Source organism: Oncorhynchus tshawytscha, linkage group LG07 (assembly GCF_018296145.1).
Source record: "Oncorhynchus tshawytscha isolate Ot180627B linkage group LG07, Otsh_v2.0, whole genome shotgun sequence".
NCBI classification, from domain to species: Eukaryota; Metazoa; Chordata; class Actinopteri; order Salmoniformes; family Salmonidae; genus Oncorhynchus; species Oncorhynchus tshawytscha.
In genome coordinates, this window is record NC_056435.1 from 52,266,484 (window position 1) to 52,282,061 (window position 15,578).

General features: G+C 43.4%; 1 protein-coding gene across 2 annotated transcripts in view; it reads right to left on the reverse strand.

Annotated features, from left to right (window-relative positions):
- Nucleotides 1–15,578, reverse strand: part of LOC112254800 (sodium- and chloride-dependent GABA transporter 2-like) — a 37,585-nt gene that overhangs the window by 4,051 nt on the left and 17,956 nt on the right. For both annotated transcript variants that reach the window (XM_042324604.1, XM_042324605.1), the window contains 8 exons: nucleotides 9,574–9,661; nucleotides 8,530–8,662; nucleotides 4,623–4,757; nucleotides 4,263–4,366; nucleotides 3,489–3,613; nucleotides 3,149–3,261; nucleotides 2,764–2,901; nucleotides 2,230–2,332 (listed from right to left, as the gene is read on the reverse strand). In XM_042324604.1, coding sequence (XP_042180538.1) covers nucleotides 2,230–2,332; nucleotides 2,764–2,901; nucleotides 3,149–3,261; nucleotides 3,489–3,613; nucleotides 4,263–4,366; nucleotides 4,623–4,757; nucleotides 8,530–8,662; nucleotides 9,574–9,661 — 939 coding nt within the window. The remainder of the gene's footprint in view (nucleotides 1–2,229; nucleotides 2,333–2,763; nucleotides 2,902–3,148; nucleotides 3,262–3,488; nucleotides 3,614–4,262; nucleotides 4,367–4,622; nucleotides 4,758–8,529; nucleotides 8,663–9,573; nucleotides 9,662–15,578) is intronic.

The window sequence follows — 15,578 nt, forward strand, 5'->3', positions numbered from 1 at the left end:
CGACTTCAACTGTAGGTAAGGACATATCGGGTAGATATATTATGTTCAGTCAAACTAATAGTTGACTTCTCCATAATGAAGTATCATATCAATTATATTCCCATCATGAATCAAAGGTAAAAAAAAAAAATCTAGTCAGCACCCAAGATGTTATAACACCTTTTGACAGGATTGCAGCAGATCTGACATGACTTTTGACATAATTTCTGGATACGTTCCTACCTGCTGAGTCAGGAAAGGCCGGGGGCCATATGTATTAAGATTCTCAGACTAGGAGTGCTGATTTAGGATCCGTTTAGCCTTTTAGATCAAAATTAATATGATTACATGAACAGGGGGGACCTGATTCTAGTGCAGCACTCATACGCTGAGACACTTGATACATACATACGGCCAAGATGTCACCTTTCAGTCCATAGTATTCCTATACGTTTTCCAGTAAGAGGTCAGGAAACTCATCCTCAGGTGTTCCTGTCTCCGTCCCTCTCATTAGAATACTTCTAGGATCTACAGTATTTACCCTAACACGCACCTCATTCCTACAGAAACACTTTGTAGCGTCAGCATACCATGTCATTTGGTTAGAACCTTCCTAACAATGTTTGAATCTTTACTACAGTTATCTCATTTACCAGCTATCCATGTGAACAAAGTCTCATAACATGTTGCTTCACTTGATATTAATATTAATTGTATTATATTAGGTGCACACTGGGGGTGGTTTCTTTTTCTGACAGCACAGTTGCCTGCCATCTTTGTAAATTACCCCCAGAGACATACACGGCCTGGCTGTGAACACACTGAAACACAATACTTCCTATGCCAGCAGACTGCCTTCAATATTTCAAATTGAGTGAAAGATGAATGTCTGGAGTCAGTTTCAGGACAATGTTAGTAAATAAATGTTATTTAAATAACACCATTACCTCTCTGAAAGATAAACTTGGATTGAGTATACTAAAACATTGAACAAGAAAATTTCATGTCCCACCCACCCTCCCAAAGCCCAAGGGAGACGGGCTATCCATGTTTCACAACCATTGACAGTTTATTTCCATAAAGCAATAAACACGTTCAAAGTTAGTCAAACGGACACAATTTGCAATAGCATGCCATGACTTGCATTGTTATGTTTATCTTAAAAGTAGTATCTTATAAAAGCGTTCAAGATGACATAATTGAACATCATCACTCTGCACATGAGTGAAATGGACCCTAATGAAACCTTATGTTAAACCCATGTGGATCTAAAGGTTTTCTTGTGCGTTTGAGCTTATTTAGTCTGTCAATGGTTAAGGCTTTTCTGTTTTGCAATCAAAGCCTAAGTAGCTGTGACAGCAGACATCCTTTTTCAAGAGAGCGGGATGCCATCAAGCTTATATCCTCAATGGGGAAAGTCTAAGGAAGTATTATACACAGCTGACAAACGTGATGGACGGAACAAAGGTGTATAGTCAAAGAGCACATAAAGATTAAACCTAAGCAGAGGCAATGTCTAGAATTTTACTAACTAAGGACTAAGAGGGTGAAATCAAGAGGTCATATAGAAGACCTACTGTATATCCAGTCATTGTTTGAACAGTGTTATTGAATAGGCTTGCGAAACAAGTGTACAATTATTTCACAAAAGTCTGAATTAAGCACCTGGGACTTTAAAACACTGAAAACCCACAAGGAACATCAGAGGAACTGCACTTTAGAGATTTAAGAATCAACTTTATTGAATATCTGTTTTGGCTTCTGTGCCTCTTGCTTTAAAAGTACTTAGGCTACTTACTGAGTGATTATTTAGAAAGAATAGTATATCAACTGAGCAAAATGTAAGATCATTTGGCATTTGAAGATTTCAAAGTGATATACAGCATTATTCAAAGACAATGTAGACTGCACTTACGCAAGTGCTATCATGGGACAAAATAATATTGCATGACATTTGAGCAACATTCCTAGATGTTCAACGTTCTGGTCTGTCTACATGTGACAAAAAATGCAAATGCAAAAATGAGGGAACTTGGAGGCACACGTTTAGATAGACGTATCCACAACATTCTTAATCTAAAATAATTCCAACTCGTCTTAGAAAGTCAAAATATTTCAACATAAATTAATTCCTCTCTAAGGATAAATCATAACCCAAAACAGGAACTGAATGGACGCTTAGGGCGAATAACTAACTCCTGAAGAGACACATTATTTCATTGTTATCACCAGAGAATCTTGAGGACTTACCATAAATCCAACCGATTGCTATTGACTGGCAGACGGAGAGCAGAAGGAGATTGTTGCCACTGCACACGTAATGGTCAAAAAGTTGTAGAAAATATAAGCCTCCCTGCAACAGAGAACAGACATGATCGTACAGTGTGAAACGATGACTAATCGTGTAATCAGACAATACACTGGTATCATCTGATCACAAAATGTTAATCAAAGGTACATGATATAAGGTATGTGATTCTCTAGAAAATAGTAACCAATAGTATGTATAGTACCATGAGGACTTTAGATGTTAGCCTTTCTCACAGAGTGTGAGAATAAAATATTCATATGCCCCCAGGAAAGCAGCTTAACACGTTTCAACTTCTGGTAAAGCGTTGGGGGGGCCCTATCAGCAGTCTCACTAGACTGGTATACTAAGACAGTGTTGAGACATTGGCAAGTTCAGGACATAACTTTGTTCCAGTGCTTGACAACTATAGACTAGAAAAACACAGCCAGAATGAAAGGAGAAAAGAATGAAGACTTGTGTAGTGAGACACTCACCTCTGTGACCAGAAGGAGTCCCAGGAAGAAGCAGACAGAGCAGAGACAAAGCAGCAGCAGCTCTCGACGGTACCCCCTTCGAAACACGGTGGGGAACATGTCTGTCACAGAGGTCATCAGGCACTCCAGACTGACAAACTGTGACCAGGAGCAGAGAGGGGCCAAGTCATTCTCTACTCCTACTCTCAAAGTTGCATGAACAACATTAAGCTCCGTCACTTGACTAAAAAATCATAACAATAAAAATAATTTCCCATCTGTAATAAATAACAATGAAATCAGACACAAAATAATAAAAAATTATCCTACTAATGTAGCCTCATATGGATAATATTTCAAGAATGATTCATCTAACTTCGATGTGGTTGAACCTTTGTTGTCTCACCTGTGTGTCAGCACCCAGCAAGATGACCATGACGAAGAAACATATGGACCACAACTGAGGTAAAGGCATCATGGCCACGGCACGAGGATAGGCTATGAAAGCCAGGCCAGGACCTGTAGCAATGTGGATACATGCACTTTCTCATTCTCATTCAAAATAAATAACCATAAACTCTGGAAATATTGTTAAGTATAAAAGTTAGTGGTAAACTATGGAAGTTAGTGGTGGCCCCGGATCTGTTTGTGTTGTCTTGCCAACTCCTATGGTCATTGTCACGAGGAATTGGCAAGACAGCACAACGTGATCTGGCACCAGGCAAGGAAGTTAGTAGTACTCTTACCAGATGCTGCAACTTCAGATATGGGCAGCCCCTGTTCATATGACATGAAGCCCAACACAGAGAAGATAGCAAACCCAGCAACGAAGCTTGATCCTCCATTCACCAAACACAGCACAAACGTGTCCCTATAAATGAGGTAAAAGGTAGGAAAAGGTAAGGTAAGATCAGCTCAGGTCAAATCTCATGGATTGTGCCTAAGGTCTGAGTAAATGTACTCTGTACAAGAATTCAAATAACTACATTTGAGATAAGCTAAACCTTCAGACAATTGACAATAAAGAGGAGAAGGCTTTTAAGTCGCCTCTCTGTCTCACTTGTTTGTGAACCAGGATAAAGAACGTCCTGTGATGAGCCAGACCCCCCCTGAGCCTGAGCCATGGACACTATGATGTATGAAAAGGCCCTTTAAGGGGTCAGTCAGAATCAATGCTAACAGTGTGTGGCTCCCAGACTCTCAGGCCAAGGACGGCATGGCCTATAGAGACTGTGAGACACTTGAAAGCCATTGCCAGCTACAGCACTACAGTTCCTGAAGTGATCCAAATTATAATATAGAATATACTGTATATATCCAATACCCAAAAGTGTAAAATAATTTGATAATGGCAGACATAATTCAAACTGTCAGAGTGGGGCTCAAAAACAATACTTGGACATTTCCAGATCCACTACATCCTAGGTTAGTTAACCTCGCAAAGGACACAAAAAAAGGTTAAATAAAAATGATAATACAATAGACAGCCAGCTGGCAGGGAAGAAAATATAAGTATTTACTTATAGCAATCATTGTTATAATGATTGTAGCTGCCCAGTGCAGTCAGACTCCCTTGACAGATACCAAAGGAGAAAAGCACCTGTGCTCCAGCATCCATCCATACCTGCAATGGCACACATACAGTATACATCACTTTGAAGCCTTTTTAAAGGTAGAACATGAGCTGAAAAACATTGAGTAATAAAAACAGACAATGCATTGTATTTCCTTATCTTCAATGATTTTCTTGATCTACTGTTTTACCTGCTGCTCTCCAAACATACCTGTGGTGCTACAACAACCACATTGTAATCACCTGTTTGTTACGGAATTATGATATTTGGCACACATGTTAAGGGGCATGACAGCTAATTATTTACCTGTGGGTCGACCAGTCTTGCAGGGTCCGGGTAGAGGTAGAACTTGATCCCATCAATAGCTCCAGGTAACGTGAGTCCCCGAGCCAATAGAACGATCAACATCAGATAGGGAAAGGTAGCTGTGAAATACACCACCTATCAAGAGGAGAGATATTACCTGACAATAAATAACCAAACATATTCACCATGATAGACATTTTAGTCCTTTCAGAAGATGTTTGTATCAAGGGAAAATAACAGGGTGCGTATATAACAAGGGGCTTAACGTCAGCCTCAGAAAGAGCTAAATGTATGTTAATAAAACTAAAGAAGTCCAATAGTGAGAATATTACACTGAGTGTACAAAACTATAGCAACACCTGCTCTTTCCATGACATAGACTGACCAGGTGAATCCAGGTGAAATTTATGATCCATTATTGATGTCACTTGTTAAATCCACTTCAGTCAGTGTAGATGAAGGGCAGGAGACAGGTTAAATAAGTCTTTTTAAGCCTTGAGACATGGTTTGTGTATGTGTGCCATTCATAGGGTGAATTAGCAACCAAAAAGTGCCATCGAACGGGGTATAGTAGTAGGTGCCAGGTGCACCGGTTTGAGTGCGTCAAGAACTGCAACGCTGCAGGGTTTTTCATGCTCAACAGTTTTCCGTGTGCATCAAGAATGGTCCACCACCCAAAGGACAACCAGCCAACTTGACACAACTGTGGGAAGCATTGAAGTCATGGGCCAGCATGCCTGACGAATTGAGGCTGTTCTGAGTGCAAAAGGGGGTGCAACTTTATATTAGGAAGATGTCCCTAATGTTTTGTACACTCAGTGTATAAGCAATAAATTAATCTAAATGTGACACATTTCTAGTTGGAACACTTTGTAAAAACAACAACATATGGTTCCCTTTGTGAAAATATATCAATGTCCCTGGTGAATTGGCACATAAAGCAAAAATTCATGTCAGAATGCAACAGCGCTGGAAGGCTTGCAGGTATAGGGGTAGCTTAAGAAAGCATTTGCACAACTCCAGGTAAGTAGGTTGAATCATTTAAAACCACTCTTACTTAAACTTAAAGGGGCAATCTGCAGCTGTTTCATCCATTTTTGGACTTCTGAATTACTTACAGTTGAATTTGGAAGTTTACATACACCTTAGCCAAATACATTTAAACTCAGTTTCACAATTCCTGACATTTAATCAGAGTAAAAATTGCTTGTCTTAGGTCAGTTAGGATCTCCACTTTATTTTAAGAATGTGAAATGTCAGAATAATAGTAGAGAAAATGATTTATTTCAGCTTTTATTGATTTCATCACATTCCCAGTGGGTAGCCTTCCACAAGCTTCCTACAATAAGTTGGGTGAATTTTGGCCCATTCCTCCTGACAGAGCTGGTGTAACTGAGTCAGGTTTGTAGACCTCCTTGCTCGCACATGCTTTTTCAGTTCTGCCCACACATTTTCCATGGTATTGAGGTCAGTGCTTTGTGATGGCCACTCCAATACCTTGACTTTGTTGTCTTTAAGTCATTTTGCCACAACTTTGGAAGTATGCTTGGGGTCATTGTCCATTTGGAAGACCCATTTGCGACCAAGCTTTAACTTCCTGACTGATGTCTTGAGATGTTGCTTTAATATATCCACATAATTTTCCTACCTCATGATGTCATCTATTTTGTGAAGTGCACCAGTCCCTCCTGCAGCAAAGCACCCCCACAACATGATGCTGCCACCCCCGTGCTTCACGGTTGGGATGGTGTTCTTCAGCTTGCAAGCATCCCCCTTTCTCCTCCCAAGCAGTGGCTTCTTAATTACTGAGCGGCTTTTCAGATGATGTCTATATAGGACTTGTTTTACTGTGGATATAGATACTTTTGTACCTGTTTCCTCCAGCATCTTCACAAGGTCCTTTGCTGTTGTTCTGGGATTGATTTGCACTTTTCGCACCAAAGTACGTTCATCTCTAGGAGACAGAACGCGTCTCCTTCCTGAGCGGTATAATGGCTGTGTGGTCCCATGGTGTTTATACTTGCGTACTATTGTTTGTACAGATGCACAAGGTACCATCAGGCATTTGGAAATTGCTCCCAAGGATGAACCAGACTTGTGGAGGTCTACAATTGTTTTCTGAAGTCTTGGCTGATTTCTTTTGATTTCCCCATGATGTCAAGCAAAGAGGCACTGAGTTTGAAGGTAGGCCTTGAAATACACCCACAGGTACACTTAGATTGTATACAAATCAAATCAAATCAAATTTTATTTGTCACATACACATGGTTAGCAGATGTTAATGCGAGTGTAGCGAAATGCTTGTGCTTCTAGTTCCGACAATGCAGTAATAACGAGCAAGTAATCTAACTAACAATTCCAAAAAAACTACTGTCTTATACACAGTGTAAGGGGATAAGGAATATGTACATAAGGATATATGAATGAGTGATGGTACAGAGCAGCATAGGCAAGATACAGTAGATGATATCGAGTACAGTATATACATATGAGATGAGTATGTAAACCAAGTGGCATAGTTAAAGTGGCTAGTGATACATGTATTACATAAGGATGCAGTCGATGATATAGAGTACAGTATCAACGTATGCATATGAGATGAACAATGTAGGGTAAGTAACATTATATAAGGTAGCATTGTTTAAAGTGGCTAGTGATATATTTACATCATTTCCCATCAATTCCCATTATTAAAGTGGCTGGAGTAGAGTCAGTGTCATTGACAGTGTGTTGGCAGTAGCCACTCAATGTTAGTGGTGGCTGTTTAACAGTCTGATGGCCTTGAGATAGAAGCTGTTTTTCAGTCTCTCGGTCCCAGCTTTGATGCACCTGTACTGACCTCGCCTTCTGGATGACAGCGGGGTGAACAGGCAGTGGCTCGGGTGGTTGATATCCTTGATGATCTTTATGGCCTTCCTGTAGCATCGGGTGGTGTAGGTGTCCTGGAGGGCAGGTAGTTTGCCCCCGGTGATGCGTTGTGCAGACCTCACTACCCTCTGGAGAGCCTTACGGTTGAGGGCGGTGCAGTTGCCATACCAGGCGGTGATACAGCCCGCCAGGATGCTCTCGATTGTGCATCTGTAGAAGTTTGTGAGTGCTTTTGGTGACAAGCCGAATTTCTTCAGCCTCCTGAGGTTGAAGAGGCGCTGCTGCGCCTTCCTCACGATGCTGTCTGTGTGAGTGGACCAATTCAGTTTGTCTGTGATGTGTATGCCGAGGAACTTAAAACTTGCTACCCTCTCCACTACTGTTCCATCGATGTGGATGGGGGGTGTTCCCTCTGCTGTTTCCTGAAGTCCACAATCATCTCCTTAGTTTTGTTGACGTTGAGTGTGAGGTTATTTTCCTGACACCACACTCCGAGGGCCCTCACCTCCTCCCTGTAGGCCGTCTCGTCGTTGTTGGTAATCAAGCCTACCACTGTTGTGTCGTCCGCAAACTTGATGATTGAGTTGGAGGCGTGCATGGCCACGCAGTCGTGGGTGAACAGGGAGTACAGGAGAGGGCTCAGAACGCACCCTTGTGGGGCCCCAGTGTTGAGGATCAGCGGGGAGGAGATGTTGTTGCCTACCCTCACCACCTGGGGGCGGCCCGTCAGGAAGTCCAGAACAGGTGGACTTTATTTAATTATGAGAAGGTAATTGGTTGCACCAGATCTTATTTAGGGGCTTCATAGCAAAGGGGGTGAATACATATGCACGCCCCCCTTTTCCGTTTTAAAATCTTTTGAATTTTTTTAAACAAGTCATTTTTTTCATATCCCTTCACCAATTTGGACTATTTTGTGTATGTCCATTACATGAAATCCAAATAAAAAGCTATTTAAATTACAGGTTGTAATGCAACACAATAGGAAAAACCTCAAGGGGGATTAACACTTTTGCAAGGCACTGTTGGCCTACTGTACCTTCCCAGTAGACTTCACTCCTTTCCAGACACAGAAGTAGCAGAGTATCCAGGCCAGCAGCAGACACAGAGCCAGCTCCCACCGCAGTCTACCAATCTGTTCTATCCCTGTTGAGATGCTCAACACCCTGCGCCTGGAAACAGCACAGACACATGTGATTCTTAATCTCACTGTCTCACAATCTTCACATACACTTAATAAAAATACTACGTATCAAAAATGTAACCCTGACTAATGTATATTTTGCTCCCTTCAAAAGGTTGTAATTGTGTTGGTATAGGCCCGGCCTAGACCAATTTCTGTCTTGTTATGGATTAATAAAGTGTTCTAAGGATTAATTAAATCATTTGGATATGGAGCTAACTATCTCTCCAAAGTGGTCTGAACCAAACAATAATCCCTGAGAACAGACGTCACAAACAGGGTTAGGTTGGACACACTGCCTTCCCTTAACACTATTTTACAGACAGAAATCTTGAGATGTTTTAGATATCATATTGAAAAGACAGAATAATGAAGAAACTGCAGTTGTGCAATTCCTAAAAATGTCCTGCCAGACACTAACTATATGATAACTTCTGTACTTTTCAAGACTCATCTTCAATCAGCAGCTGCAGAAACTCCCAAAGTCAATACAGCTGTAAGGATTGAGTCCTATTGACTTGCCCTGATAAAGTATTATTTTGAACAAATACAAAACAGTATTTTAAACTGCTATGAGACTTTTGTGCTTTTAGGTTTAATTAGTTTAGAAGGATGTGTGTTGACATGATAGTTGGCAACAAGAGAGAAATAGTAACCATATAAATCTATCATGTATACACAGACCTTTGTTGAGATATTTAATTAAAGAGTACATGGTTAAATGGAAAACACATAACTTGTCAATTACTTGATCATGAGAAAAAGTTGGCACATGACTACACTTGATTATTATAAGAATCACAGTAGAGTGTACAGTAGCTATAAGAATCCATGTGGAGAGAGTAGTGTAGAAATAGAATCACTTAGAATATTACAATAAGTACTGTACATGACACTTACTCCCAGAACTCTGTCGCAGGTGAAGTTGCATTCACAGGGACTGTCCAGTTAGTTGACAGATTCCTCTTGTCAAATTCTACACAAGATTCTATGGGAGAAATACTTTTCATTAAAAATAAGACAAGTTTAATAGTTCAAGTAATATGTGTATAGAGAATGTTTATTGTTCTTGCAAAGGCTGGAGATTATAATTTTGTTTTGTCAATAGACACCCCATTGTTTTAACCCAGGCATACAAAACATAATATAGGCTGGAAATGAAAATCTAAGTTTAGATATTGAGGCAAAACAATGTCTAATGCAGAGACAGCATGAGCAGCTCAGTGGGAGCTCAAACTTGGCTTAAAAATACATCAGAACATATTGCGCCCTTTGAGAACTTGGGGAAACATTTAAGATTACAGTGGTAGTCTATATTATCACACACGTCCTGTAATGTGATCTAGCGGACTCAGTGGATCAGGGTAACATCATAAACTACAAACTTCCTCCCCCACCCTTTTGTATCTGATACTTACTACTTACAAGTGAAGTGGTAAAACAAGCTAATAATGACACTAACCTAATACAATCAAAACAAGCACCACTTGGTCTGTACTGGAACTAGATAGTGTTACGTGGAGTGGAAGAGGGAAATCCAAGACTCAGACGAGGAGACTGGGATGAAGTAACCAAGGTATTTATTGACAGGGGGAGATGGAGTGCAGGTCAGGGGAAGCTCAGGTGGGTTTCTGGAAACCAGGTGCGGAGGCTGAGGCAGGAGCGAGAGGGGTTGAGACAAGGTAAGCAGGTCCGGAGGGGAATAAAAGGGAATAGTAGAGTGGGGAATCCAGGACAGATTATACGTGGGACTGGAGACAGGGACCAGAGTCAGAGCGGGCAGAACTATAGCGAAGAGGAACAGGCACAACAGGATCTGAATAGTAACAAACAGCTAGAAACGTAGACTGACTGAGCAGAGGATTAGGATTTGGCAGCATGGAAGTGGCAGGGCTGAGTTTTTGTAGAGGTTGTGATTATGGAACAGGTTGCAGCTGGTGGGGATCTGCTCTGACTCCAGCACACCTGTCTCCGCCCACACAATCACACACACAGAGAGAGGGAGAGAGTACTGGTGGCGGCAGGTCAAGGAGACACCGGATGAGTGGTAGAGGGCATTGCAGGAGCAGATGTGACAGTACCAGCCCCTCTAAGACTGGGCAGACAGGTTTAATCAGGGATACATGGAAGGTAGGATGGATCCTGAGAGAGGCTGGGAGTTTCAGGCACACAGCAAAGGGGTTAATGACACAGTCAATTTCAAAGGGACCAATGAATCGGGGGGAAAGTTTCTTCAATGCAACCTTCAATGGCAGGTTCTTTGATGAGAGCCATACCTTTTGACCCGGGGATGTAGACTGGAGCTAAGGCCCTGCGAAGGTTGGCTTGGGACTGGGTCCTGTCGGACCACGAAGAAGGGCAGCCAAAGCCTTCCTCCAGGTTGGGTGACAATGGCGCAGATGGTTCTGGACAGAGGGAACCGCAACCTCAACCTCTTGGGCGGGGAACAAGGGGAGTTGGTAACCCAGAGCACACACGAAGGGTGACATACCTGATGAGGCGTTGGTGAGGGTATTGTAAGCATATTCAACCCAGGGTAGCTGAGTGCTCCAGGGGGAAGGGTTAGCAGAAGTCACGCAGCGTAGGGCATTTTCCATCTTTTGATTGGCCCGTTCAGTCTGGCCGTTGGTCTGGGGTTGATATCCAGAAGAAAGACTGACATTGATACCAAGAGCTGAACAGAAGAATCTGCATACCTGGGAAGTAAACTGAGGTCCTCTGTTGGAAACGATGTCAGTGGGGATGCCATGCAGACAAAACACACTGGGTACTAACAGGTCCGCAATCTCCCTGGAGGACGGGAGCTTGGAGAGGGGAATGAAGTGAGCCATTTTGGAAAACCTGTCAATAATGGTGAGGATGACGGAGTTACCGTTCGATGGGGGAAGGCCAGTGACGAAGTCCAGAGGGTGGAGCAGACCGGAAGTGGGTTTAGTGGAGGTTTTGTTCCGGGCACAAACCAAACAGGCTGAGACAAACTCTCCAGACATCTCCCTCCATGGTAGGCCATCAAAAGCGCTGACGCAGGAACACGAGGCTCCGGTTCATACCAGGGTGACAGGTGAGGTGGGTAGAATGGCCCCACTGAAGAACATCAGAGCAAACACAATCTGGAACAAACAGAGCATTACTAGGACCGTTACCTGGGTCAGGCTGGTTCTGCTGAGCCTGGCGGATATAGGACTCGATCTCCAGGTGACGGCGGCAACAATGCAGGTGGATGGCACAATTGCTTCTGGCTCACTACCCATGTTGTCGGTGGTGAAATGGCAAGAGAGGACATCAGGCTTGGTATTCTTCGGACAGGGTAAATAAGTGAGCGTGAAATTGAATCTACCGAAGAACAAGGCCCACCTGGCTTGCCGGGAGTTCAGATGTTTGGCGGTCTGTATGTAGGACAGGTATTTATGGTCAGTCCACACGATGAAGGGGGTTACAGAGCCCTCCAGACTGAGCAGAGATTACGATCTGGCAGCGTGGAAGTGGTAGGGCTGAGTTTTGTAGAGGTCTTGATTATGGAACAGGTTGCAGCTGGTGGGGATCTGCTGTAACTCCAGCACGCTTGTCTCCACCCACACAATCACACACACACACACACACACACAGAGAGAGAGGGGGGTGGGGGTACTGGGGGAGTGGCGGCAGGTCAAGGAGACACAGAATGAGCAGTAGAGGGCGTTGCAGGAGCAGATATGACAGATAGTTGCTATTTATGTACTATATTTGGATGTAAGTAATGCAATGTATTGTAACCACATAATTGTTGAGTACATTTTATTAACAGCTGAAAAAGGACTGTAAAGAATATATTTTCCTAGTGCAACAACCACATCTCTAGTGCACTCTACCCAAATCAGTATAATCATAGTACAAGTAGATAGGTCTACAGGCTTGGCAGTTTGACTTTTAAGCTTGGCAGCTATCTACTGAAAGATACAACAAGACGGCCTTCAAATGGAAAATTACCAAACAATCTGACAGTGAAATTTATAGAAGTGCGAAAGAACAACTGGCACAAGTCAGAATAGACTATATACAGTGCATTCGGAAAGTATTCAGACCCCTTGACTTTTCCAACATTTTGTGACGTTACAGTCTTATTCTAAAATTGATTAAATATAAAATATTTTTTTTGCCCCTCATTGATCTACATACAATACCCCATAATGACATAGTGAACGCAGGTTTTTTAGACATGTTTGCAAATGTGTTAAAAATAAAAAACAGAAATACCTTATTTACATAAGTATTCAGACCCTTTGCTATGAGACTCGAAATTGAGCTCAGGTGCGTCCTGTTTCCATTGATCACCTGTGTTGAATTCAATTGATTGAACATGATTTGTAAAGGCACACACCTATCTATATAAGGTCCCACAGTTCACACTGCACGGCAGAGCCATGAGGTCAAAGGAATTATCCGTAGAGCTCCGAGACAGGATTGTGTCGGTGCACAGATCTGGGGAAGGGTACCAAAGAATGTCTGTCCCCAAGAACACAGTGGCCTCCATCATTCATAAATGGAAGAAGTTTGGAAACACCAGGACTCTTCCTAGAGATGGTCATCCGGCCAAACTGAGCAATCGGGGGAGAAGGGCCTTGGTCAGGGAGGTTACCAAGAACCCGATGGTCACTCTGACAGAGCTTCAGAGTTCCACTCTGGAGATGGGAGAACCTTCCAGAAGGACAAACATTTCTACAACACTCCACCAATCAGGCCTTTATGGTAGAGTGGCCAGACGGAAGCCACTCCTCAGTAAAAGACAAATGACAGCCCGCTTGGAGTTTGCCAAAGGGCACCTAAAGGACTCTCAGACCATGAGAAACAAGATTCTCTGGTCTGATAAAACCAATATTGAACTCCTTGGCCTCACTCTCCACTGGGATTCTCTGCCTCTAACCCTATTACAGGGGCTGAGTCACTAGCTTACTGGTGCTCTTCCATGCCATCCCTAGGAGGGGTGCGTCACTTGAGTGGGTTGAGTCACTGACGTGATCTTCCTGTCTGGGTTGGCGCCCCCCCTTTGGGTTGTGCCGTGGCGAAGATCTTTGTGGGCTATACTCGGCCTTGTCTCAGGATGGTAAGTTGGTGGTTGAAGATATCCCTCTAGTGGTGTGGGGGCTGTGCTTTGGCAAAGTGGGTGGGGTTATATCCTGCCTGTTTGGCCCTGTCCTGGGGTATCGTCGGATGGGGCCACAGTGTCTCCCGACCCCTCCTGTCTCATCCTCCAGTATTTGTGCTGCAGTAGTTTATTTGTCGGGGGCTAGGGTCAGTCTGTTATATCTGGAGTATTTCACCTGTCTTATCCGGTGTCCTGTGTGAATTTAAGAATGCTCTCTCTAATTCTCTCTCGCTCTCTTTCTTTCTTTCTTTCTCTTTCTTTCTTTCTTTCTCTCTCAGAGGACCTGAGCCCTAGGACCATGCCTCAGGACTACCTGGCCTGATGACTCCTTGCTGTCCCGAATCCACCTAGCCGTGCTGCTGCTCCAGGTTCAACTGTTCTGCCTGCGGCTATGGCCTGTTCACCGGACATGCTGACCTGTTCACCAGACGTGCTACCTGTCCCAGACCTGCTGTATTCAACTCTCTAAAATGTTACTTCCGGCGCCGTCAGAGATGGCCGCCTCGCTTCGCGTTCCTAGGAAACTATGCAGTTTTTTGTTTTTTTACGTGTTATTTCTTACACTAGTACCCCAGGTCATCTTAGGTTTCATTACATACAGCCGAGAAGAACTACTGAAAGTAAGATCAGCGTCAACTCACCATCAGTACGACCAAGAATATGTTTTTCACGATGCGGATCCTGTGTTCTGCCTTACAACCAGTGTAACGGAGTGGATCACATGCAGCGACCAAAAAAAAAAACGACTCAGAAAAAGAGGGAAACGAAGCGGTCTTCTGGTCAGACTCCGGAGACGGGCACATCGTGCACCACTCCCTAGCATTCTTCTTGCCAATGTCCAGTCTCTTGACAACAAGGTTGATGAAATCCGAGCAAGGGTAGCATTCCAGAGGGACATCAGAGACTGTAACGTTCTCTGCTTCACGGAAACATGGCTAACTGGAGAGACGCAATCCGAAGCGGTGCAGCCAGCGGGTTTCTCCACGCATCGCACCGACAGAAACAAACATCTTTCTGGTAAGAAGATGGGCGGGGGCGTATGCCTTATGGCCAACGTGACATGGTGTGATGAAAGAAACATACAGGAACTCAAATCCTTCTGTTCACCTGATTTAGAATTCCTCACAATCAAATGTAGACCGCATTATCTACCAAGAGAATTCTCTTCGAATATAATCACAGCCGTATATATCCCCCCCCAAGCAGACACATCGATGGCTCTGAACGAACTTTATTTAACTCTCTGCAAACTGGAAACGATTTATCCGGAGGCTGCATTCATTGTAGCTGGGGATTTTAACAAGGCTAATCTGAAAACAAGACTCCCTAAATTTTATCAGCATATCGATTGCGCAACCAGGGGTGGAAAGACCCTGGATCATTGTTACTCTAACTTCCGCGACGCATATAAGGCCCTGCCCCGCCCCCTTTCGGAAAAGCTGACCACGACTCCATTTTGTTGATCCCTGCCTACAGACAGAAACTAAAACAAGAAGCTCCCACGCTGAGGTCTGTCCAACGCTGGTCCGACCAAGCTGACTCCACACTCCAAGACTGCTTCCATCACGTGGACTGGGAGATGTTTCGTATTGCGTCAGACAACAACATTGACGAATACGCTGATACGGTGTGCGAGTTCATTAGAACGTGCGTTGAAGATGTCGTTCCCATAGCAACGATTAAAACATTCCCTAACCAGAAACCGTGGATTGATGGCAGCATTCGTGTGAAACTGAAGGCACGAACCACTGCTTTTAATCAGGGCAAGGTGTCTGGTAACATG